General features: G+C 43.3%; 2 protein-coding genes across 3 annotated transcripts; both read left to right on the top strand.

Annotated features, from left to right (window-relative positions):
- The first annotated feature begins 2,434 nt into the window (after nt 1–2,434).
- On the top strand, nt 2,435–11,750 carry FGF19 (fibroblast growth factor 19). The gene is made up of 3 exons (XM_083444101.1): nt 2,435–3,453; nt 3,955–4,058; nt 10,629–11,750. The coding sequence occupies exons 1-3, from the start codon at nt 3,219–3,221 to the stop codon at nt 10,953–10,955; spliced, it is 666 nt and encodes a 221-aa protein (XP_083300227.1). The 5' UTR covers nt 2,435–3,218; the 3' UTR covers nt 10,956–11,750.
- Nucleotides 11,751–16,332: 4,582 nt separating this feature from the next.
- On the top strand, nt 16,333–23,114 carry LTO1 (LTO1 maturation factor of ABCE1). Of its 2 annotated transcripts, none has more exons than XM_083446858.1 (5): nt 16,333–16,492; nt 19,240–19,325; nt 19,924–19,994; nt 22,203–22,320; nt 22,938–23,114. In XM_083446858.1, exons 2-5 carry the CDS (start codon nt 19,245–19,247, stop codon nt 23,004–23,006), a joined length of 339 nt encoding a protein of 112 aa, XP_083302984.1. In that variant the 5' UTR covers nt 16,333–16,492; nt 19,240–19,244; the 3' UTR covers nt 23,007–23,114. The 2 variants fall into 2 exon arrangements, with proteins under 2 accessions (XP_083302984.1, XP_083302983.1); XM_083446857.1 differs by having other exon boundaries at nt 19,240–19,345.
- The last annotated feature ends 2,603 nt before the right edge of the window (nt 23,115–25,717 follow it).

Raw genomic sequence — 25,717 nt, 5'->3', positions numbered from 1 at the left:
TAATTTTGGAGATATAGACATTTTTGCGTATAAATATGTAAAGGTCAAGTACCAAAATGTTTCAAGCATAGTTTTATTTAGGAAAACTATAAGACTAGGACAGTCATTGCATCATATTTGTCAGGAAGGAAGTCCCACTGAAATCAAGAGAACGCATTAGTGAACAGAGAGCTGTATTCAATGAATTCATCCTGAGAGCAGGCAGACTGAAATCCATGGACTTCCTCTTGGGGTTTACTCCCAGGTAAAGAGCTTTAGCGGGACGCGGGTGGTGCTGTGAGTAAAACCTCAGCGCCTAGGACTTGCCGATCGCATGGTTGGCGGTTCGAATCCCCGCAGCGGGGTGCGCTCCCGTCGTTCGGTCCCAGCGCCTGCCAACCTAGCAGTTCGAAAGCACCCCCGGGTGCAAGTAGATAAATAGGGACCGCTTTATAGCGGGAAGGTAAAAGGCATTCCGTGTGCTGTGCTGGCTCGCCAGATGCAACTTGTCACACTGGCCATGTGACCCGGAAGTGTCTGCGGACAGCGCTGGCTCCCGGCCTATAGAGTGAGATGAGCGCACAACCCTAGAGTCTGGCAAGACTGGCCCGTACGGGCAGGGGTACCTTTACCTTTTAAAGAGCTTTAGCACTGAGTGAAAGGTGACATTAGAGGCTTTGAAGAAAGTCTCCTGAATGTACATCATTATGAAATGACCTGCACTATCCTCTGTCAGGACAAGGGAGCTGGGCCCATGATACCTGGAAGCCCAACAACTGTGTGGCTCCTAGAGCAGGGAATCTAACTAGAAAAAAGACAAAGCTAATCAGAGCTTCCACCTCTGTTTTGACAGTCCAGCCTAGGAACTTTGGGAATGGGTGGAATGCTAAGTTAACCAAAGATGGTCTGAGAAGTCCTTGCCTACTGGCCTTGGAGTGCCACCCAGAGGTTTACTATGTAACTTTTACCTAACAGTTTTACACACACTGTGTATGCTTGTACCATATGCATATACATTTACGTAGGCACACATTCTATATACAGTGGTACCCCGGGTTAAGAACTTAATTTGTTCTGGAGGTCCATTCTTAACCTGAAACTGTCCTTAACCTGAGGTACCACTTTAGCTAATGGGGCCTCCTACTGCTGCCGCACCGCCATCGTGTGATTTCTGTTCTCATCCTGAGGCAAAGTTCTTAACCTGAGGTATTATTTATGAGTTAGCAAAGTCTGTATCCTGAAGTGTCTGTAGCCTGAAGCACCTGTAACCCGAGGTACCACTGTACATCCAGAGTGTGCTAGTCAATGGCAAAAAAATAATTGTGGTATCTTCAAGACTAACAAATTTATAATGGCATATGCTTTCCACATACTCAAACCCACTTTGTCAGATCATTATCACACTGACTGCAAAATTGCATCTCATTACCTTCCAGCTCCCACCTTCCCATTTTCTCCTTTATTGAGTTACCTGCCAACTACGATTTCACTTCACCCATATCCCATGAAACGGGCTTGAGCCCATGAAACAATGTGTTCATCTTTTAAGGTGCCGTGAGACTCTCTGATTGCTTTTGTTTACATTACTAACTTGTTAACTGTTTTATTACTGAATTCCCAGTTTTATCTGTTTTTAGAATACTGTTTTGCTGGTTTTTTATGTTGCAACTCTGTTTTTATGAAACTTTTTTTAAAAAGTCTTTAATGCTGTGTTTTTTTGTATACAGCTTAGACATTTTTAAATATTAAGCAGTTTGGAAATGCTTTAAGATAAATACGTAAAAAATAATAATAACAATATAAACTAGATACAGAGATATGTGGTGTTATGCTATGACTTACAGTATATTAATAAAAAGCGTATTAATGAAAAGATTAGCGTTGGACCTGGAGGGCCACAGTTCAAGTCTCTCCTCAGCCACGATTCTCACTGAGAGTGACTTTGGGCCCGTCACTATTAGGGCCTAGCCTACCACATAGGGTTGTCGTAAATTGGGAGGAGAGGGGTCCTTTGAGGAAAGGTGGGAGATGAATGCAATAAAGAAAGGAAGAAAAGGAAGGAAGGAGGTTAGACATCTATACAAGTACGTGCTGCTTGCTCTTTCCTTCACCCCGGAGGCACGGAGATGAGGAGGGGGCCAGGCTGCATGTAGGGATTCCCTTGCTTTGCAATCTTGGGAGGCGTTGCATCAGCCAACGCGTTTCTGGCCACCTTGTGGAACAAAGGCGAGGCAACCTCCCCGCCCCCTAAGTGGGCGATTTTCCGGGTCATTAGTAAATTCCATTGAGATTTAGACTTTCTCCAGCCGGCCTTTTTTCAAGCTCTGTGGTCTCTGGCGGGATACAATGAGCGACCGGGCCAGCCTCGCTCACGCCACTTCCAGAGATGCCAATGGCGAAAGGATGATCTGCTGTTGCCTTAGCAGCACGGGGAAGGGGTATTTTTTAAAAAAGCGCTGGGGTTCTCGTCCATAAAAGGGGCGAAATTCAAAGCAACCCTTTCTCAACACATATGAAATTGCTTGCATTTTTGCAAGGAGTGGGTCGTGGGAATGTGTTTTGGGGAAAGCGAACAGATTGAGGGGGAGGGAGGGTCAACGCCCCCCACCCAAACCCTCCTCCCGGAAAGAATTTGGAACGTCTCGGGTGAATTCTGCTGCCTTTGATCTCTCCTTTTACTTCCATTTCTCCATTGATTTCCTCGCTCTTCCTATTCTTCGCGCCTCCGGGTGCACTCGGCTTTTCAAGGTTTTCTTTCTCGCTTCCCGCGCACCCATTTCTCCTCCCTCTGATCCTAGCTTTGGAAGCACGCTCGCTAGTCTTCCGAAAACTTTGCTCGTCGTGCGCGTTTTTTAAAGCCACGCTGGAAGAGCGGTCAGCGAATTGCTTTGGCAATAAAATAAAGCGCGCCGGAGAAATGCAACCCGAAGGGGTGTCCCGGGGCTTGTGATGTAATCCTTATCGATCCAGCGGGGCGGGTATTGGCCCTAGTCCTGCGATGGAGCAGTGTCTATATTGGAATTAGCCTTATCGATTGGGCTGATAAGGAGACCTATAAAAGGCCGCGGATTGGCTTTGCCTCTCCTGCAATCGCTCCTGAAGCAAGTCGCTCCCAAAGCCCTGAGCTTCTCCACCACCCCGCCCTGTCTTTTTTGGCCACCTCGGTCTTCTTCTCCGCGGGAACCTTTGCGCCTCTGCCTGCGTTTGCGCTGCGGTGGAACTCCTTTCCTCGGCGAAAGATGTGGCCGACTTTGCGCAAAGCTGGCGCGCTCCTGGCTCTGGTGGGGCTTTGCTTGGTCACGCTCGCCCGGTCCCTGCCCCTCACCGATGCTGGACCACATGTCAACTATGGCTGGGGAGAGGCCATAAGATTGAGGCACCTTTACACTGCCGGCAGACACAGCTCGTTCAGCTACTTCTTGAGGATCAACAGCGACGGCCGAGTGGACGGCGCCAGCGCCCAGAATCTGCATAGTAAGTAACCGCGCTCGCCAAAGCGCCGCGCAATCTTGCAGGGCCACTTCTATTCTTCGGTTCCTGAGCCATGGGCGGGGGCGGGGGGGGGGGGCAGCTGACCCCGCTAGATCAAATAAATAAATAGTTAACTAAATGTAAAATTAAAAAAAGTAACAAGATTTTGATACATTTTTTTCTGAGCACTTGGGGACAAAAGAAAATAATTTAAAACAATTGCTATTGAGATATTTCATTCCGAATCTGCTAGACAGAGCCGGACAGTGGAAGGTGACAGGTGGGTGTCCTGCCCCCCCCCCCAATAAATCCTGGCTATGCTAATGTGCGGGTCCTTGACGTGTATGGGGGGGTGTAGGTGAGTGCAGTTGGGATAGGGATCTAAAACACCGACGGTCCCGCAAAGCTGCGCGCGCAAGAGAGGGAGAGGTTGTTTCCCGCAGAGCCAACTTTCCCGTCTCCACCTCACCGCGTACTAACGCTGCGTTTTGTTTCGCTGCGCAGGTTTGCTGGAGATCCGAGCCGTGTCCGTTCGTACGGTGGCGATCAAGGGCGTGGAAAGCTCTCGCTACCTCTGCATGGAAGCGGAGGGAAGGCTGCGCGGGCTTGTAAGTTGCGGCGGGGACCCCCTCGACCCTAGGCATGCCCAGAGCCCCGAAGGGGAAAGGATTTTGCATGCATGCGCCCCCACAACGGCTCCTGGAGATTTGTATCCAGTGCTCCCGGGCCAGACAAAACCATAGCAGCCTGGCCAATTTTATTTTACTCCCACACAACAAAGCAGTCTAAACACGTCGCGCCACGATCTTAAACGGGTTTGAAAGGAAACCTATTATTATTATTATTATTATTATTATTATTATTAGTTAAGCTCTGGGCTCTGTGATTAGGCAACAGAAATAATTTTAAAAATCCAATCACGAGGTAATTTGGGAACTCCAGTCTCGCTGGTGGTAAGGTTCAGGCAAAGGGAAGAGTCCACGCTGGATAGGATTAAGGTAGCATAGTAATAAAATAACCATTAAGGAAATAACAAATAACTTTGAACTGAACAAAAGAGGAAATGGAGGAATAGCTTCTTCTTTGCACTTACTCTGTGTATTTTTTCCCTCTATGAATAGTGGCAGAACCAGCAGCATTCCAGAATTTGGACTACTAAGATTTACGATTTGTTTAGATTTCTTTTCTGAACTATTTAAAGGGGCTCCAGGCTGGATGGTTGATCTTTATCTCATTCTGTCCTCACAGCAACCCTTAAGGTAGGTGAGGCTGAGAGATAACGATGTACCCAAGGCCACCCAGTAAGCCTGCCCGACTAAACAGAGATTTGAGCAGGGCTTCCCATGTCAAAATACAACCAGCACATCACACCCATAACATTACAGAAGGTGTTTGTACCCTGAGATCTTTATTACATAACATTTGTTCCAGCTCCAATTTCTTACTCTTGTTTTTGATTAGGATCATGCATGTGAAGGTGTAACTTTTTGCACCAACACATGATTCCCGATTTTCAAAGCTAGGAAAGGCATTATTGAATCTTGGTGTGAAATAACTTGGTGTAATTTGGTCAAAGTTAAGGACTTATAAATTCCAGTGATTTTTGATGGGACAGTTAATCATGGGCTTAAATTTCTCCAGTTGGGCTGGGATATATGCCAAATATTTATTGCATGGAATTACTAAATTAGCACAAAATCTTCTTGCTCTTCAGGTCATTCTGCAGATAATCTGCCAAAGATTGCTCCTTTTAAGAGAAAATGCTTTCCTTCCCACCCCCACCCCACGAAATCTAGGTGTGGTTTTGTAGAAATCTAGCTATTGGTGAAGGAAATCGGCACCTTTTGTTGCTTTCTTAACTGAAGTTGAGGGAACCTGTGATGGACTCAAAAGTTTGTCTATAGTGTCTGCAGCTGTCTTCCCCCAGCCTGGTGACTTCCAGACACTTTGGACTACAACTTCCACCTGTCCCAGCCAGCACAGCTATTCCAAAACATCTGGAGAAGCACCAGGTTGGGGAAAAGCTGCTCTAAACATCTGGAGAAGCATCAGGTTGGGGGAAAGCTGGTAGCTGATGCAATGCCCACAGAGACTTGTTGGGCGGAAGGCAGGGAGACTGATGGTAGGCAGATGCAGAGCTAATGCCAGGTAGAGCTAATTCTGGGTTTGTCCTCATCCTCTTCCCTGCCAAGCCCTAAAAGGGCAACAGAGCGACTAAGGAGGAGAAGCCGAAAGCCAAGGTCACCCTCTGGACCAGTTCAAAGTACAAAGGCAGGCAGAGGGGGGCTGGCTGAGATGGGTGGAGTGCTGCCTGATTTGCCTCCACCAGATCTACAGGCTCTCTGCTACATTTGTAATGGGGCATTCTTCTACACAACCCATTTTCATTCAGATGATGCACAGCGTTTCCATGTTTAGATCAGGGCATGAGCTAAGGACAGAAGGTGCAGTCCTGCCATGGCCTTCAGTGGAGCACGGACTGCACCCCAAAAGCTATGCATGTCTAGGTAAAGGGACCCCTGACCATTAGGTCCAGTTGTGACCAACTCTGGGGTTGCGGCGCTCATCTTGCTTTACTGGCCGAGGGAGCCGGCGTACAGCTTCTGGGTCATGTGGCCAGCATGACTAAGCCACTTCTGGCGAACCAGAGCAGTGCACGGAAACGCCGTTTACCTTCCCGCCAGAGCGGTACCTATTTATCTACTTGCACTTTGACGTGCTTTCAAACTGCTAGATTGGCAGGAGCAGGGACCGAGCAACGGGAGCTCACCCCGTCATGGGGATTTGAACTGCCGACCTTCTGATCGGCAAGTCCTAGGCTCTGTGGTTTAATCCACAGCGCCACCTGCGTCATGTCTAGCCCAAAGTAATTCCCATTGAGGTCAATGAGGTGTACAGGGAAATGGGCGCAGGATTGAAGCCTGGATTTCCAAAAAGCAATTACGGTACCTTTAGTTTTAATGGCTCTAACAGTGCAATCCTGGGCATGTTTTCTCAGAAGAAAATCCCTGTGGGGCTTACTCCGAGGTGTGTATGTGCCCAGGATAACAGATTACCAGTCAGCCTTCTACCAGTCATGTGGGCAGGAGTGCCACTGGGGGAGGGGATTCCTTCAAGCAGGGCTCAGCCACCCCATGATTCATTGAACCCTGAGCCAGTCTCACTGCTGCGGTATGACAGCATTGGGCCATGTTGCTGCATGAGCAACTTCAAGCTGGCACAGTGATCTTCCTGCCCCTGAGCTTCTGCCTCCGCTACTGTGTGCAGCAGGGCTGCGGATAGGGTAACTGCTCAGTGCCGCCACCAGGAGGGGAGAGGCTTGAATTGCAGCCTATATCACTAAGGTCCACAGAGCTCTAATCCCCATTCAGTTTGAAAAGTCCACATAACCTACTTGGAGGATAATGTATTCTTTCCTACCCTTGTATATCTGAGAAGTGAGATGCTGCTGAAAGATCGCCCTAGATATCCAGCATCAGGTCTCAAAGTCTGATATGTGTCATTCTTATTTAGTTAACTTCATAAGGAGACTAATTTAAGAATATATGGCACTCTGCTCTGTAGGAAACCAGATTTGTTGCGAGGTGGATTGCTGCGGTTTTATTGATGTTGAGTCAGTTTTAAGTAGGTCAATCAGACTAATCTAACCAGGATAGTGAGGGGTCTGGACATCAAGTCCCATGAGTAAGGCATGAAAGTGCTGTGTGTGTTTAGCCTGGAGAAGAGACTATTAAGGGGAGATATGAGAGCTCTCTTCAAATATCTGAAGTGGTGTCAGACAATGGAGCAGACTTGTTTTCTGTTGCTCAAGAGGGAAGGATTAAAAATAATGGGTGGAAATTGCAAGGAAGCAGATTTCTGCTACACGTTAGGAGAGACTTCCTAATGGCCTGAGACGTTAAGACAGCAAAACAGGCTGCCTCGGGGAGTGGTGGTCTCTCCTTCACTGGAGGGTATTAAGCAGAGATGAAAGAGTCATTGGCTATGGGTGTTGCCATTGCATCCTGCAGTTACAGATCCTGCACTGAGGAGGGCTGGATTGGATGACCCCAAGGTCCCTTTCCAGCCCAATAATCATATAACTGCTTACCAGCACAACAGCTCAAATCACACTTATAGAGGATTGTGCCCTATTGAAATCAGTGCATTGAAATGTGAATGCATATTGAGCAGTGCAGCTATTTTCACTTGAGCTTAGCTAATCAACAAATTGTAGCGTTGGAAGGGACCACAAGTGCTATCTAGTCCAATCAGGTTAGCATGCTTTCAAAGTGCTATTTATGTGGTCTTCCAGCAGATGATGATATAGAAATTTAACAGGGACCTTGGGATACACTAGTATCTCCATCCCCATTCATAACTCTCTAACGTGCATATCTTACATGCCCCAACGTTATTTTTCAACAGTAAACATAGATATAAACAATGGGTTTTAAGTTTGGTCTCATTCAAGCTTCTGTCTGTAAATAGTGACAGAACCTGTTGTAAACTGCCTCTCGGTTAAGAACTAACATTACTTTTTAAATTACAATGGTACCTCAGTTTTCAAATGTAATCCATTCCGGAAGACAGTTTGAGTTTCCAAAACATCTGAAAACTGAGGTGCAAAGGGCGGCCTGCAAATTGAATAGAGAAAATTGAGAAAAATACAGTGGTACCTCAGTGGAAGCCATTCGACTTCTGAGGTGCATTCGAAAATGGAAGCATTTACTTCCAGGTTTATGGCATTCAAAAACCGAAATGTTCGTCAACAGAGATGTTCGAAAACTGAGGTACTACTGTATAGTTTCTGTATAGATCTGTATCATTCACATTACAAAAAGTAAGGCTACACTTGAAAATAAGCCCCTCTGAACACTTTAGAATTCATTTCTGTGTAAACATGCCTGAGGACTGCCTTGCAAGTCATACTGTTATTGCCATACTGAATTTTGTTCTGCATTGTGACTGTGTGAAAATTAATGAAATAACTCAACAGTTAAAGGCAGTTAAGTGACTTGCATGGCAGCAGCCTCACATCTCAAGATGTTTCCCTAATCTAGACAAAAACCAAAAACATGTTTTTCCACATGCCTGATAGCCCAATCCACATCTGAAGTGCTGCACTTTAAGCCTATTTAGTCATTAAGAGAATTCTGCTCTAACCTCTTCTACCTCTTAATGATGATTGTCAGCATAATATGTTACACATGTAGGGGGGAAAGTATGACATAGGGACTTGGCAGGTAAAGAGTTCATGCAAAAAACACCGTTTCTCTTATCACCGAAGCCCCAGACGCAATCAGCGATACTTCTGAGTTGACAGAGAGTTCAGTCACCTCTAATGACCGAACCAGAATAGTACCAGAGTTTTAAGAAAAACAGCAGTGACAAAGAGAACCTGGAACAGACTAAAATCACCATCCTATTTTGTTTTTTGTTTGTTTTTGTTCTGTTATGGGCTAGTCTTTCTGTGTTAGCTGGCACATTTTTGGTTCCAATACTCAGAATATATGTTAACACTACATGGCCAATTCTTACTCTGTGACATTATAAAAGACAGATCCTCATTTTGTCAAAGTCAAAGGGATTTTTTCAATTAAGTTAGCTTACTAAACATGGTTCATGTCTAATTTTAAAATGCTGGCCACATTGCACACTGTGTGCACACTGTTTAAAAATGCTTATCATTTAAATTTTATATTTTAAAATATCAATGGTTCTCTCACATAATCCTGGAAGGGGCACCCTGAAAAATGTTGTCTGGATAGTGCTGTGCTGATGCAATGGTGATGGAGATGAAAGTGCTCTGCTGTCGCCATCATCATGGAGACGGTCTCAAAATAGTGTTTAGTCTGTGTTTGGCGAACCCATGTTAGATCTTTCTCCATTTGTGTTCTAATTGTCAACTCTATTGCTTCATTGCCCTAGTATATAAGGAGGCAAATCAGGTTCTGGTAAATGGGAGAGGACACCTTCCACAGAAATCTCCCTAGAGTCTAACACCACGAACTTGAGAGGGCATAGTTGGGATAGGTTGAAAACAATTTAGGTTGTCCAGTCAGGACTTGGCAATGGCAGCCTGTTCAGCAACCTCATCAGAATCAAGACATGTATGGCAATTGCTTTAACTATGCAGCAATCTGTTTTACCGTGAACCTTTCCCCTGTTATTTGCCTTTAGCTTCTGGTAGCCTGGGGTGTCTCATGAACTCCAGTAAACTTTGGTTCAAGTGCACATTGAGCTGCAATGCATTTGCTATATTTACATAGTGAAAACAAGCCTTCTCAGCTAGGAACTGTGGGTTGCTGTGATGGGCCACTGTGGCTTCAAAACAGTTCTTGCTTTACAACCAGTTAGCAGAGTAAGAGAAATCAAATTGAATCTTACTGCATAAATCTATAAAAGCAGAACCACACCTATTCATAACTCCACGGAGCACTTCCATTCTCCATGTTTGGGTTATAAATGACTCCTTGTATCTTCCTGCACTAGTCTGTATCAAATTTAGCTCTATGGAAGAATGGTTCCCAATTAATAATAATAATAATAATAATAATTTATTATTTGTACCCCGCCCATCTGGCTGGGTTTCCCCAGCCACTCTGGGCGGCTTCCAACAAAGATTTAAAATATATTAAAGTGTCACACATTAAAAACTTCCCTGAACAGGGCTGCCTTCAGTTGTCTTCTAAATGTTAGGTAGTTGTTTATCTCTTTGACATCTGATGGGAGGGCGTTCCACAGGGTGGGCGCCACTACCGAGAAGGCCCTCTGTCTGGTTCCCTGTAACCTCATTTCTCGAAATGAGGGAACCGCCAGAAGGCCCTCAGCGCTGGACCTCAGTGTCCAGGCAGAACGATGGAGGTGGAGACGCTCCCTCAGGTATACTGGGCCGAGGTCATTTAGGGCTTTAAAGGTTAACACCAACATTCTGAATTGTGCTCGGAAACATACTGGGAGCCAATGTAGGTCTTTCAAAACTGGTGTTATGTGGTCTCAGCGGCCTTCCCCAGTCACCAGTCTAGCTGCCACATTCTGGATTAGTTGTAGTTTCCGAGTCACCTTCAAAGGTAGAGCACACTGAATAGATTATTCCATAAGACAGGTGATTTGGCTAAACACTGTTGCATCATATGCCATTTAAGAGTGCAAAAAATGTATAAAGCCAATGTGTAATATTTTTCACTTCCTCTCAGCTCAGTTATTCTACAGAGGATTGCTCCTTTGAAGAGGAGATGCGCCCAGATGGCTACAACATCTACAAGTCCAAGAAATATGGAGTCTTGGTGTCCTTAAGTACTGCCAGGCAAAGGCAACAAAATAAAGGGAAAGACTTTCCACTGTCTCATTTCTTGCCAATGATCAACACTGTGCCAGTGGAGTCAACCGATTTTGGAGATTACGGCGACACCGGGCAGCATTTGCAATCCGGAGTTTTCAGTCCCCCTCTTGAGACTGACAGCATGGATCCCTTCGGCATCACCTCCGATGTATCCGTGAAAAGCCTTAGTTTTGGGAAATGAGAACAAGTGATCCTTACGTGAGTTGTGCTCCATAGAAAAAGCATTGCCAGCAGGATATTATTTCTAGCAGTGATATTTCACACATGTCTACATTCAGATGCGGCGCTACCCTTTCTTGTCAAACCGGCCATACGAATACCATGAAGACTACAGACACACAGGCACGGTATTTAGAAAGCTTTCGTAGAAAATATGCCATTTAATTCAGGAATGACAAAAATGCATAGCGTGCAGGTATTTCTTCTGCCTTGGAGGATGCTTGGAGGGATAAGATCGTGAATATTTTCCTTTACTGCTTGCTTCCTTCCTTCCTTCACCTCTGAGGCCTGATGACAGATGTAAATTCATTCAAAGAGGGATAAGTCCTTCTCTTCAAGACCCTTAAACACATCAGTGTCAGAAATTAAAGAGGAGCAGCTAAACAAGTAACCACTGACAACAGTTGACACACAATCTTTTCACAAACCTCTGCTACTGGTTTTCAGAAGATTAGCTATTGAAATGCAATTTCTGTCCTTGGATGTTTGATCCCTACAGGAGGTAACATGAACCACAGGGAATGGGATGAATGAAACTAACAAGCAGTTGTGTTCTAGCAAGCCTTTTCAGGTTATCTTCTATGGAGTTGACAAAACATACAGGAACACTATGCACGCTAGCTTTGCCCCCTGACACCATTCCAGTTACCATCCATGAATCTGGTGGGGAGTCTACTGAGCTCATGGAGGCTCTCCCTGCCCCCACACACATTTTAGAACCGTGGTTTTCCAGGGTTCTCAAGCACACAGAGGGTGTTCTCCACTTTGGACATTTGCCCTTTAACTTGTAGAGAGTGACCAGAATGGTAATGGGGTGAAACTAGCATCCTCTTTGCTGTGCTGCCCCTTTGAATGTTTAGTGAACTGAAGTTCAGAGTACCTGAATGATGGTTGCCAAAAGAGTATGCCAACCTTCAGGTTACACAGGGTTGAAAGAGCAAAAGTATGATAAGGCTGCAATCTCTGGAGTGAGTAAAAACAATTGAACAGGTAACCAATTCTATAACCAGAGGCTGATTTTGCCTGAACCAGAATTTTATGTAACTAAAATACTTTCATGCTACTTCAGCAAAAAACCAAACCAAAGCCTGATAGGTTACCTTTTTGTATCATCTATCTGCTGGCTGGCTGAATTTTATTAGAAGGTTAGTACTAAGGATTTGTGATGATCAGGCAGGCAGATATCATCATAGCTCACATTCCAACCAGACAAGAACACTCAGTGGGTGAAGCAAGTTCTGTGAGAGATGTGCCCAAGGGAGAGAAGGTGTGGCCTAAGGAGAGTGGCAAGGGCCAGACTGAGGGACACGGAGGGCCAAACCTGAGCCTGAGGTTCCACACCTTGACCTAATGAATAAATCCCACCTATGACTTGTAAGAGATGCTTTGGGTATAATTCAGTTATTTTAAATCTCTATAGACTAACATGATGGAATTTTTAAAAAATATAATTGTGAGTATTATTTCATGGATTTTTTTTTTAAATAAATAACAGTTTTTACTACCGTTAGATTTTCCTCTAGTGAATAACTAGCTTACTATGGGATAACATTCTTTCCCAAAGGGTTTTGTATGTATATAGTAGCATGGCTCTGTAAATAATTATTTTCCTGATGTAGCACTTCCTTGTCAACACAATATTTATGATTAATTTATTAAACACATACATCCATTTATTTTGTTACCATATTTATACTTAAATTTCTATTTATGTACTCCAACAGTGTCTTTTTTTAAAACAAAAAACAGTCTGGGCCAAAGGTAGCAAACCTTTGTAATTTTTATAAGGGTGAGCAGAAATGAACTGTAAAAAAATTTTGTGAGTGTAAAATCTGTAGCTTGAGCATGTAACATTTTTAATAAAAACCAATTAGAACGAAAAGTTCAGTTGTCTGTTGGCTGTACTGGTGTCACTCAGATTGTTTATATGTGGCATCAAGGAAAAAAACAACCCTGGAATTTGTGTCCAGGGTGCATTAATTGAAAGGGCGCATATTTGCTAAGTTTGCTCCTGGCAGTGCTCAGAAGAGGCTAAAGAACTATGCAGCACTCTGAAAACATACCCCTTCATTACTGGAATTCTGTGGTATCTCTCCCCTATCCAGTTTCTCAGATTTCTCTGTCTGATATTGCTATTGTTTCAAGGCTATTGTTGCAGCCTTTGAGATAGAAGTTTGGTTGTTTGCAAATGAAAACAGAGATTCTTACAATGTTCTGTGCATTCCACTTAGAGGAGATAAAAAAAACCCCTATATGTTCCTGTGGTAACATATCAGGGAAAGCTTAGTAACAGATTCTATTGACTTCATAGACTCAGCTGCCAAGCAGGTGTGCAGTGTGTGTGTAGGAATGCAGCTATAGATTAACATCATACCAGATCAGTCTAGTCAGTTTAACTCACTGTCACCTGACTGCATTTCAAAGGTAGCCAGGAGCATCCACAATGGATCAGTCACTTGCGCAATACAACACGGAGAAAATTTCTCCTTACCAGTAAGGAATTTAGCAGCAGAAGAGAAGTTTCTTTCTGTCCTTCAGCAACACTCATCACTTAACTTCCTTTGATATACTAGAAAAATGCACTAGCTGTGTCTTCCTGTGACCCTAGATATAATATATAGGGAGTCTACATTTCCTTAATTCAGGCACAGGTAAACGCGGTCCTCCAGATGTTTTCGGACTACAACTCCCATCATCCCTAGCTAACAGGATCAGTGGTCAAGGATGAGGGGAATTGTAGTCTCAAAACATCTGGAGGGCCGAGTTTGCCTATGCCTGCCTTAATCAAATAATTGATTCCTTTAAACAGACAGTCTGACTCTTTTTAACTGCCCCCATTCTCAGGAGAATAGCTGTCCTTTTTATTCTATACCAAAAGTTAGTATTGTTCCTTTACATTTCTATCCCACACTTCTTCCATCATAGAAACCAAGGTAGTATCATTACCAGAAGGTCTCCCATCCACATCCATTGAACACTAGGAGGCTTACGTCTGAGTAGACATGCATAGGATTACAATTTTTGTTACTGTTTTGCCCATTTGCACTGCAGCAGTCAAAGCAAGGGCAGGAATGGGCTACATAGCTGCCAACACAACAGCTGCTTTTACAGGCGCCTAAGCTCTGTGGAAATGAACAAGCCTATCATATTGATGCATGTTTGTCATAGTGGGTTCAGCAACAAAATGTTGCAGTAGTTCCTCACCTCCTAACAGGAATCCTCCCCATTGAGCGTTCCAAGCAGCCTGGCCCTTCTTAAGCAGGGAATTCCATCGCCCATCCCTTATATTTTATTCTTCCCCCCCCCCCTCCATTGCTACTAAATGTTCCGTGACTACTGAGCAATCTCAGTCCTGAAAGGGCTTTTTTCAGGATTATTTTTTTTAAAAATAATTGTATTTCCGCAAACCCCAACATGTTATTATCATATTGTTATCATTTATTAAATTTGTATATTGCCCTTAATCTGTAGATCTCAGGGCACTTCACAACATAAAAGGACAAGATGAAAAAACACAAAATACATGAAAAACAAGAACAAGCCAATAACCCTCTCCACATCTCTCACCTTCCTCTTGTCTCCAATCCTTTTAGCACTCAAATTAGAGGGAGTGACTGCAAGTATTCAAAGATACAAACAACAAACTGTAATAATGATTGTAAACAGAAACACAGAAATATAATAGATGATAAGTTGGAAATCACCATAAATCACAACAGATGGAATGTACAGTGGTACCTCGGGTTACAGATGCTTCAGGTTACAGACTCTGCTAACCCAGAAATAGTACCTCGGGTTAAGAACTTTGCTTCAGGATGAGAACAGAAATCACGCGGTGGCAGCGGGAGGCCCCATTAGCTAAAGTAGTACCTCAGGTTAAGAACAGTTTCAGGTTAAGAACGGACCTCCAGAACGAATTAAGTTCTTAACCCGAGGTAGCACTGTTTGTGCCAAATCAGCTGATGAGCATGGTTTCCTTGGGGGAACATAGAAAATGGCTTTATACAGAGTTAGGTCCATCTTGCTGTCTACACTGATTGGCAATGGCTTCCTGGAATTTCAGACCCAACTCTACCTGGGGCATTCTGCGTTGAAGACAGATGCTGTAGTACTGACCTATGGCCCTTTCCCAATACTCAATGAATACCAACCATTTCATTTTGATTGTTTTTTATTATGCAAATATGGTTTGTAAGTTTTTTGTTTTAAAAAATTGTTAATTAACACTTTCCCATTCAGGCATCAAAGCCAGTATCTTGTGCTTCTTGGTACATGTTGCTTGCTTCTAGGTAAGAGGCTGCAAGAGACTCAACTAAATTGGACCTTGCTCTTTGCTCAGTGTCACCCTGTGAAAGTTACTAGTTCTCCCAGTTTCCCCATAAACAATGTGTTTTAGCAGCTGAAATGACTGTTTACAGAAGGAAATTTTGACTGATAACTTTGGATGGAATTGCTCTGTTGTTTCAGCAGGGAAGATTAGATGGATGTCTCAGAGCTGCACTTGAATGACCATGTCTGGGTCACTCAGTACTTGAAAAACTGCTCAAAAATTGTCCAAAATCTTTGTCAATTTTTAACCAGCCAGGAAAAGAAAAAGAACTCATACATTTCACTATAGAATATTTCTAATCTAACACTCTCATATACTTCCAAACTATTATACTCTAACCACAGCAACCCTGCCAGGGTAGTAGAAAACACAGTAAAAGACACCAATGCAGTTCAAAATGCCGCAATTTGTTTTCACATTTTGTTGCATTTTTGAAAGAGCAAAAACATGCATGAATATTGGTAGCACAAGTTTTTAACCAACCACAGATGAGAAGAGATGGAGGCGGCTTGCGGTTTTTGTTGTTTTGTTTAGAAAGGGGAATTTGTGCAAAACGAAATTAAACCAAATGCAACATATGCAGTTTCTAAAAATAAAAATGTGTCGGATAGTTCTCAATAAACTCAAGTAGTACGATAATTAAATTGGAATGTCTCATATTATATATCAGAGAAAAAGAACTCCAGAAAGCAGAAAGTTTGCCTCCTTCCTTGCGCGTCACGTGTGAAAACGCCCGACGCGTCACAGCGAAAGGGGAAGCCCTTATCCTCGTGATAAACTGCAGTCAAAGGCGGCGCGCTCAGATTCAGCTTCTCTAAAGAGACGAGGCGTTTTCGCGAAGAATACCGGCGCCCTCTAGCGGCTGACCTGGGAAGGAGCAAAGAAACGCGGCGCTTGAGGAAAACGGCCCCGAACTACTCCGTGAGCGCGGCGCTCCAGCCAGTCGGGCTGTGACGTCACGAGGGAAAGCCCGAGTCCTTTGGAGCATGCGCGACGAGGGCGATCGCGTTTGGCCCCGCCGGCTTGCCGTCCGTTGCCCCCTTAGGTCGCCGCACGGTGAGAGAACCAGTCGGTGGCTGGGAGCCGGTGAGGCAGGAGCCGTCGTAGGCCATGGAGGCTGACGCGGGCGGGTCGGACGCCTTCGATACCATTGTCATGGCGGAGACGAGGTAAGGCCGGATGGTGTTCCCGGGTCTGCCTTGGGCGTCCTTCGGGGGGGAGCTTTGCCCGCTTCCTTCGCCTCCGCATCGGGCAGAGAGGCGCGGCGTCCCTGGGGCCTCCCGTTTCCTGGGCCCCGTTGGACTCGTTTGTGGCTCTGAGCCTGGCTTTATAGGCCCCTCGGGGAGGAACCCGGTGCTGAGGCTGCTGCTTCTCAGGGCCCAAACTCGGCCCCATAAAAAGAGCCCTTCTGGATGATGCCTTCGGTCCATCTCGCCCGGCATCCTGTTCTCACAGCGGCCAAGCAGCATCCAAGCTCCCCTGCAGCGGTTTCCAGCAACTGGTCTTCGGAAGCATTGCTGCCTGGCAGCTGCGTTCGTCGACAGCCCTCTCTCCTCCCATCCATTTGTCTAGTCCTCTTTTGAAGCCGTCCGCGTTGGGGGCCATCGCTGCCTCCCGGGGGTGAGTTTCGTGGTTTGAGGAGGTGCTTTCTTTTGCCCTTCCTGAAACTTCCAACATTCAGCTTCGTTGGCTGCCCACAAGGTCTAGGGTTATATGAGAGAGTTTAGAATGTCATAAACTTATATTATGCCCCCCATGGCTGCTGTCATTTTAACACCTGTGTGTTAGAAATGCAGTTTCTCATCCTCCCAGAGATGCAATACGAGAGGAAAGTTTAACCTGCTAGATTTCTGCCTGTTGTGTCACTGTTAAAAAAATGAGATTGCACAGAGAATGATGAGGTGGTGGTAGTTCTGTCTCTCTCTCTCTCTCTCTCTCTCTCTCTCTCTCACACACACACACACACACACACACACACACATACAGAGAGAGAGCGCGCGCACCAAGCTCATGGGTAGCCTGGCCAGTTTTTACTTTTCCTCCATTCTCTAGTCTGTAAAATAGGAGTAAACGTGACCTGCCTTAAGAAGGGCAGTTCTGTGTGATTGTATTGTTTCTTTTCACTTTAATGTTGCATTTGCTTCCCCTAGAACCCTTAATGAGAATAGTAGCTTTTACAAAGTATGTTCATATTCACTAGTGTTAAGAGCACTATGCTAGTCAGTCAAGTTTCACTGTATGTCCATATATCAAGAAAATAGTAATGCATATATTCTGGCTCATCGTCATCGCTTTATTTGTATGCTGCCTTTCCATAGTTAAAACCATGCTCAAGGCTGCTTACAGCATGAAACCATTTATGTGAATGCAAACATAGCAAAAGCAAGTAAACGATACATATAAAACACATTAAAAAGTATACAACCAGATTGAAACAATTTCCACCTAAATCATAAGATCTATAAGTAGAGATACTCCCCAAACAAATAACAGCAGCAGCAGCAATGACCCCGCCCCTAAATAATACTCCAGCTCAAGAGTCTGTTCCGCAGCCTCAGCTTTTGCAGCTTTTTGCAGAGTCAGGGGCCTGCTCTGTCAGGCCAGATGGGAAAAGACCTGGAAGGCTGGTCTTCCAGTACTCACAGGCTCATATCTGCCATACCAGTTCATCTGTCTTACAACTTAGAAAATTTAAATTATAAAACCATTTATAACCTTGGCAGCTTGAACACTTTTTGTGTGACCTGAATCAGCTTGGGATAAAAGTGAAACCCTGTCGCCTAAAGAGCATCTAACAGCTTTAGAACGTAGCATGGTATAACTTCAACCACCTCTCTGCCCATGGACAAGTACTTTCAAAGTGTGGAAAATTAGTAAAGTGCCTATGCATTACCATAGACTCAACACCACCTAAAATAAATATTTGACTTAAACTAAGGGAATTCAGTTGCAATATAATTTGCTTGCTGGGGGAACTGCTTCAAAGAAGCTTAAGATGACTTTCTGAAAGTATGGCTTGCTGCTGGATCCCCTTGAAGCTCTTATTCCAGAAGTTCTGTCCTGTCCTTAGGTTTTATGAATACAACAAAATATGAGTTCTTGTTGTTGTTTAGTTGTGTCCAACTCTTCGTGACCCCATGGACCAGAGCATGCCAGACACTGCTGTCTTCCACTGCCTTCCGCAGTTTGGTCAAACTCATGTTTGTAGCTTCGAAAACACTCTCCAACCATCTTGTCCTCTGTTGTCCCCTTCTCCTAGTGCCCTCAGTCTTTCCCAACATCAGGGTCTTTTCCAGGTAGTCTTCTCTTCTCATGAGGTGGCCAAAGTATTGGAGCCTCAGCTTTAGGATCTGTCCTTCCAGTGAGCGTTGCCGTGGCGAAGGGGCTTGAATAACTCAGAGAAAGCTATGAGCTACGCCGTGCAGGGCCACCCAAGATGGACAAGTCATAGTGGAGAGTTTTGACCAAACATGATCCACCTGGAGTAGGAACTGGCAAGCCACTCCAGTATCCCTGCCAAGAAAACTCCATGGACAAAGAATAAGTTTTTACTTGGGGGGGGGGGGGGGGCAATATAACTAGATGACTTTACTTAACTGTATAACTGTTTGTATAACTTTACAGCTGTTTGTATAACTTTCTTATTTGCCTTATTTGTATGCCACCTAGTAAAAAGTATGTAGCATGTAGTAGTATGTAGCACTATGTAGTATGTAGCACTAAGATGATGTAGCAAAGTTTGGTCATACTTTAAGAAATCAACTGCACATAGTTAATCCCATTGAAGCTGGTCGACACTCAGTGGGACTCCTTTTGAAGTTAACATGCATAGAATTGGGCTGTTAGCCTCCAAGGTGCAAGCACTCTTTCGCTGTTTCAGCCTAACGGCTCTTTCAAAATCTTTCTCTCATTTCAGATTTCATGGTGAAGGCTATCAGGAAGGATATGCTGAAGGAACACGTGTTGGACTCCTTGAAGGAAGGCAATATGGCATACAACAAGGTGCAAAGATTGGTTTAGAAGTATGTGTTAAAAAATAAATTGAGCGTTTTGATCAAAAAAAGCAACATGACAATCTATGTTTCTTGGGGCCTGAATGTATATTGATCTATAAAGTGAGCATCGCTGTTTCTGCTGCTCTGTTACTAGACATATCCAGGTTCTATGCAAAATTCATATTGTAATAACAATCCTAGATTCAAACAGGTTTTTTTAGGCTTCATTCTTTAGTATGTTTACATGGAAGTAAGTCCCGTTAAATACATACCGTATTTTTTGCTCTATAAGACTCACTTTTTCCATCCTAAAAAGTAAGGGAAAATGTGTGTGCGTCTCATGGAGTGAATGCAGGCTGCGCAGCTATCCCAGAAGCCAGAACAGCAAGAGGGATCGCTGCTTCCGCTGTGCAGCGATCCCTCTTGTTCTGGCTTCTGAGATTCAGAATATTTTTTTTCTTGTTTTCCTCCTCCAAAAACTAGGTGCGTTTTGTGGTCTGGTGCGTCTTATAGAGCGAAAAATACGGTATCTAAGATTTTCTTAAATGAAAAAGACATAATTGGCATAACAAGGAAAATTAAATGATCTCTTTCCAAATTTGTAGATTGGATCATATCTTGGTTTTGCAATGACATGGCAGAAATTGCTTCATAAAGGCTCTGATGAGAAAAAGAGGTAGGTTTTTAAAAATAAAGCCAGCGTATCATGCATTGGTTCTTCTTGTTTCCTTCAGATTAAAAAGAGAGAGAGAGAGAGAGCGAGAGAGCAGATAATATCACAGTAGAAGGAGGAGAGAGAACGTAACACCATAAGACCATAACACCAACAATAAAATAACTGGGGAGGTAGCAGCGCCTGGTCACTAAGAGTGACCAGGATTTAAGCATCAAATATCTATTAATTTTATTTCATGAAATTTATACACTGCTTGGTTGTGTAAAAAAACACACCCTCAAAACATTTTACAAAAAGATAGAACCATAAAGTGAGGGGGAAATTACAATATATTAAAACATACAAGAAGTTAAAATACTAAAACAGTTTAAAATTCACATCAGCTTTTCTAAGCATCTGGGTAGGCTTGAGTAAACAAGAACATTTTTAGCTGGCGCCAAAAATAATATAGTTCCAAAGTGTAGATGCTGCCACACTAAGTGATTGGGTTCTGACAAATGTGGAGCGAGTATTATGTGCGCCTGTAATATTATATCATACCAATAACTCTTAGCACAGTATTGTACATTGTGCCATTTTTGTTGTGTTCAGCAACATTACATCTATATCAGGATTCAGAAAACATGATTCTGAACGCTTGGCTTTGCAAATTTAGCAGTGCTCAAGCATGGTATTTGGTTGACTTTCACTAGGCAGTACAGATGTTTTTACCTTCTGAAACAAAGGGATGTAAGTTAAACCATGTGCTCTGCTCTTTCTACCACCTCTTTACAACATGCTTTCATGCTGGTCTGGCTGGATTACCTCTGTATTTTTAGGTGTTTTGGCAATGACCACCACTAAATATCATGTGGATGCAGTTTCCATTCCTCCTTCAGATACAGAGGTGACTGTTAACTGGCAGGAATCCACTGCTAGACATTGAGAGATGAGGTCATGTGTAGGATATCAGGGTTTTTTATATATAGAGACAGCATTTCTGGGCTCACTGCCTGGCAAATGGATGCCTCTCTGACCCAGCAAGTGCCAGATTGCTAAATAGGGGTGTTTATTTATAAGCTTTGATTGCATTGCTAGTTCGTACTCTGAAAAACAACTGAAATGTAGTATTTTTTGTCCAATGCACGGCATACACGATGTAAGCTGTGGCCCTAACCCGTGTCATTTGTTCTGCTGCATTTAAGCATCTGTTGCTGAATTGCCTTCACTAAGCATGTTGAAAACCTGTGTTTACATGAATTCCTTAAGATGTATATGAAAAAAAATTCTGAGCTAGTGTTGTTCCACATACAAGTAGAAGATACGGGTGTGGAACATCTTTGTTCAAATTCCATTTGTTCAAACATCTTTTTTAGTTACTGACTGTTCCCTTCTATGGAACAGGAAATAATTTAGGGTTGTCATTTGATTTAAGGAATCAGTTAGTTGATTAAGCTTCTCTTGGGGGGCCCATGGGCTCATATGCAAACTGGAGAAAATAAACTCTCTTACCTATTCTGTTGGCTACAGTAGAATGCTTACTTCAAACCTATTTTCAGTGGAGAGGAGACCCTATGAATGCTAGGGAGGGCTGCCGTGTATGCTTGTGCGCTCATGGGCACCATGTTGTGAGCACAAAGCAGGAAGGCTTTTTCTGACCAAGATCCTGTGCAAAAAAGACAAAATGGAAATGCAGACTTATTTGCAAAGCATTTCACTGGAGATGAGGAAAGGTACTCTCTTTCCACATTCAATTTGAATGTCCAAAGTGTGCTACTATCTATATATGTTTTGAAGATATTTCAGAAGAACAGGTTTTCAAATGGATTACTACATATAATTCTAGGGTAGCATGGCTGCATCTCATGCTGGTCTAATAAGGGGGGCAAAAATAAATTCTGTGGATTGGTTAAATGGCAAGGCTCCTCTGTTGCAATCCCTTAGAAAGAGGCAATGCTGGTCTGGGTATCACAGTCTGACTTGCGTGATTTGCCTTTACAGGTATTATTGATGCCAAGGCGTAAAGGGCCATTGTCAAAGTGGGTCCCACATCTCAGTGGTAGATATTTGTGAACATAGCTTTGATTTTTGTGAGTTGTCCCTGGTACGATGCTGAAACGAACAACAGTAGCAAAATACATTTGAAGGGATTGTGTGACCAAAGTCTGTATTTCAATACATCAAATTATTAAATACTGTTTGTAAAATAAAATGGTCTTATTTTTTCAGTAAAAAGATAAAAGCTCTAGAGTCATTAATAGAGATGATTCGGACATTTCCTTGTGAGGATCCAGCCTATGAAAAACTTCAGGAAGACCTGGAGAAAATCAGAGGACGGTTTAAACAGGTTGGAAACTGATTTTAGTGTTGGAATAAAAGGAGTATTCATTTCAGCTGTATTCAAATTGTATGCTATTCCCATGGAATAATAATGTAATCATCATAGCTGATATCCAGTGTTGCATGAGCAGACCCCCCCCCCCGATTCCCACCCCCCCTCCATACCTTCCCATGTCTCCCAAAATCTGCTTTGGAGAATATGGAACAGATTTTGGAGGTGTGCAGGGTGCTGTAGCTCAGAGGGAAAGATGGGAAAGTCCCACTGCATGTGCAAAAAGCCATTCCTGAGGTGTATGGACACAGTAAGATTAGTGCTTTTTGTCAGGGGGCACTCAAGGGGCACGCAGTACCGACACCTCTTTTGTTGCTGTTAAAAATGTGGCCCTTACTGTAACAACATGGGGAGTACCGGCACCTATGTTTCTAGGAAAAAAGCACTGAGTAAGATGTTACCCAATGTAACTTAACTAACGGGTAATATCCAACTAAATCATACTAAGTAAGCTTAGGTTCATTGGCTTTAATGGATCTGTTCTGAGTGTGACTGACATTGTATATCACTTGAGGATAATGCACAGTATAACTATAAAAACCATTGTTTACAATTTCTGTTTTTCATTTTAGGTTCGTTCATTGCTGCATATTCCTTCTAGTGTTAGACTTGGTGCTGAAGGATCTGCACTTACATTCTGAAAAGGACCACAAATGGAGAAAAGAACTCCCATCAGCCTATTAAAGAGGTGGTGAAATCTTGAGTGGAGAGAATGAGGCTAGAAATTAATATTGGAAATTGGACTACAACACAGTGGCTTGTTAATATACTGGTGTCATTTGTATTGAGTAGGTAACTTTGAAATGACTTCAGATACTGTGATCTGGGTCTTGTAAACCTGACATTCTCCTGGCAATGTGTGTAAAGATATATCGCACTATATTAGTGCAAGAAATGCAGCAACCTAATCTGTAAAACAGATGTTATCCGTATATGTAGTTGTGCCCCCCTCCCGGCATGCTGTGCAGATATTACTATAGTGATATAGTTCACAGATGAAAGCATACTTTTTAATAAATATCTGACCTGCTGGCCCTCAAAGAATGTTTCATTCCAAAACACCACTTTTCCTTTGAAATATCTCACACACTGAGATAAGAAATATCTTCAGTACTGAGATGTGGAAATGACTTAGCCTGGCTTTCTATGATTCTATGGATTCTATGATTCTATGGCTTCTATGGCTTCTATGATTCTATGGCTCTGGATTCTATGATTCTATGGCTTTAATACATTTTCTAGAAAATACAATTAGTCTCTCATCAAACTAAGGAAACAGAAGTGGGAGCCTTTGCAGAACATTTCAAGTGCCTTTGTGGGCCAACACATACACACACACACCCCTACACCCCTGTCCCGGCTGTGGTTCTTTAAGCTTTTTAAAGGATCTATTTGGGAAGGGAACAAATTGGCCCAGTGTACCCCTTTTCCTCCTACCTGTGCCCTTAACTGGTTGCAGTTAAGGGTAAGTAAAGTAAGTACCAGTTTAACTCTCAGCTCTGGGTAGGAAAATCTACCCAGCTCTGTTCTTTGTTGCCGCATTACTTGACAACATGAGACCAGCATACATGCTCAGTTAAAGGAGGTTGGATGGTTTGCTTTCAAAAGACAGTGTTTCTTGGCAGTTTTGGGGATTCCCACTGACAGTGTTGACTCTTTCTGCCCTACCCATTTTTAATCTCAGCATCTCTGCACTTGTAATATTCACTTTTTAAATGGAGGGGGTAATATTCCTGGTGCCTGTGAACATGATTATGTAATAACTAAGTTTAGGTGTGATTCCCCCCAAAACAACAACAACAACAACAAAACCCATGCATGTTCGCTGGGGACAGGGCAAAGAAGAAGCTGACCCATAGCTCTGGTTTCCCCCTATTATCTTGCTCTATATACATGTGCTGCATCCATGCAAGGAGAAAGGTATCCTTTCTGTTTAAGCTACCAAATAGATCTCCGTAAGCAAGCCGCTAGTTTAGGGCCACCTAGTGGGAAAAGTAAATATATCATCTAGGAAATAAAGATGTAAAACTGTTTTTGTATTTCACTGGAAATTCCAAAGGCGGTTGATAATTTTTCAAGAGATCCTTCTATCATATACAGTGGTACCTCAGGTTACATACGCTTCAGGTTACATATGCTTCAGGTTACAGACTCCGCTAACCTAGAAATAGTGCTTCAGGTTAAAAACTTTACTTCAGGATGAGAACAGAAATTGTGCTCCGGCAGTGCGGCGGCAGCAGGAGGCCCCATTAGCTAAAGTGGTGCTTCAGGTTAAAAACAGTTTCAGGTTAAGTACGGACCTCCAGAATGAATTGAGTACTTAACCCGAGGTACCACTGTATAGACATGTAATCCTCAAAACCTAACCTCCAAAATGAATGGAACGTTGTATGCTTAAACTGCTTTGGGAAAATAAAATACGGAAACCAGCCCCCCACCCCACCCAGAAGACCCATTTTTATGTTACGCAGTTTTCCATGTTTTTACAGCTTCATTGTATCATGCAGTACAGTGATTTCCAGCTTTGCCTTTTCATTTCAATGAGATTTCAGGATTTTTTCCATTGCAAACAAGCAAATATTCTTCTCCCTGGCATTTGTTCTGATGCAGGATAATCTTCATTCATGTTCTCTAAGTTCCATGGTGGATTGTTTAGTTGTAACCATTTACTCACGTTTTGTTCATAACTACACCTCTTAATATTGTTTGTAATGCTGATCGTGGAACTCAAATGTACTGCTTGAGATGATCACATCCACAGCCTGTTTTGTATTGTGTCTGGTGTTAGATGTCATTTTGGAATATCCTTTTCTTTGTATTAAAACTTTTTTCTTCATATTTTCTCTTGTGGCAGTCCAGTTCACTGTCTAAACTGCAGACTCATGAGAATTTATTAACCCACTTAATTTAGTCAGATTTTTGTGAGGGGACACAAATTAGCTAAAATAAACTAATGTGGAAGCACAATCAAGGGGGGGGGGAGGAGTCTCTAGCAAGGGGACCGGAAGTAATTTAGCTATATGCCCCATTAAGTAAAATTGAGAAAAACATACATGAGCCTCCTTCAAAAGTTACAATAGGCTAATGCAACCAGGTCGTAGGCTGGTAGCATGTTTGCTTTCTCCCACCCCATCACCAGTTTTTTTAATTTCCCAATTCATAGAGGCTCCCCCATCACTACCTGTTTTAAAATCCTGGTTTTTCTAGGGTTCTAAACCACATGGGAATCCTCCACAGGTACAAAAGGTTCCCCGCTACAGAGGCTTGCCAGCTCTGAGTAGGAAAGCAATGAAAATGGCAATGGGGGAATGGAGCTAGAGCATTTGTTCATGTGTTTACATTTACCTAATTT

The sequence above is a fragment of the Podarcis tiliguerta genome (assembly GCF_965153285.1).
Source record: "Podarcis tiliguerta genome assembly, chromosome: 1".
Classification (NCBI taxonomy): domain Eukaryota; kingdom Metazoa; phylum Chordata; class Lepidosauria; order Squamata; family Lacertidae; genus Podarcis; species Podarcis tiliguerta.
Note: the sequence above shows the minus strand (reverse complement) of the source record. Positions and strands in the feature narration are given on the sequence as shown.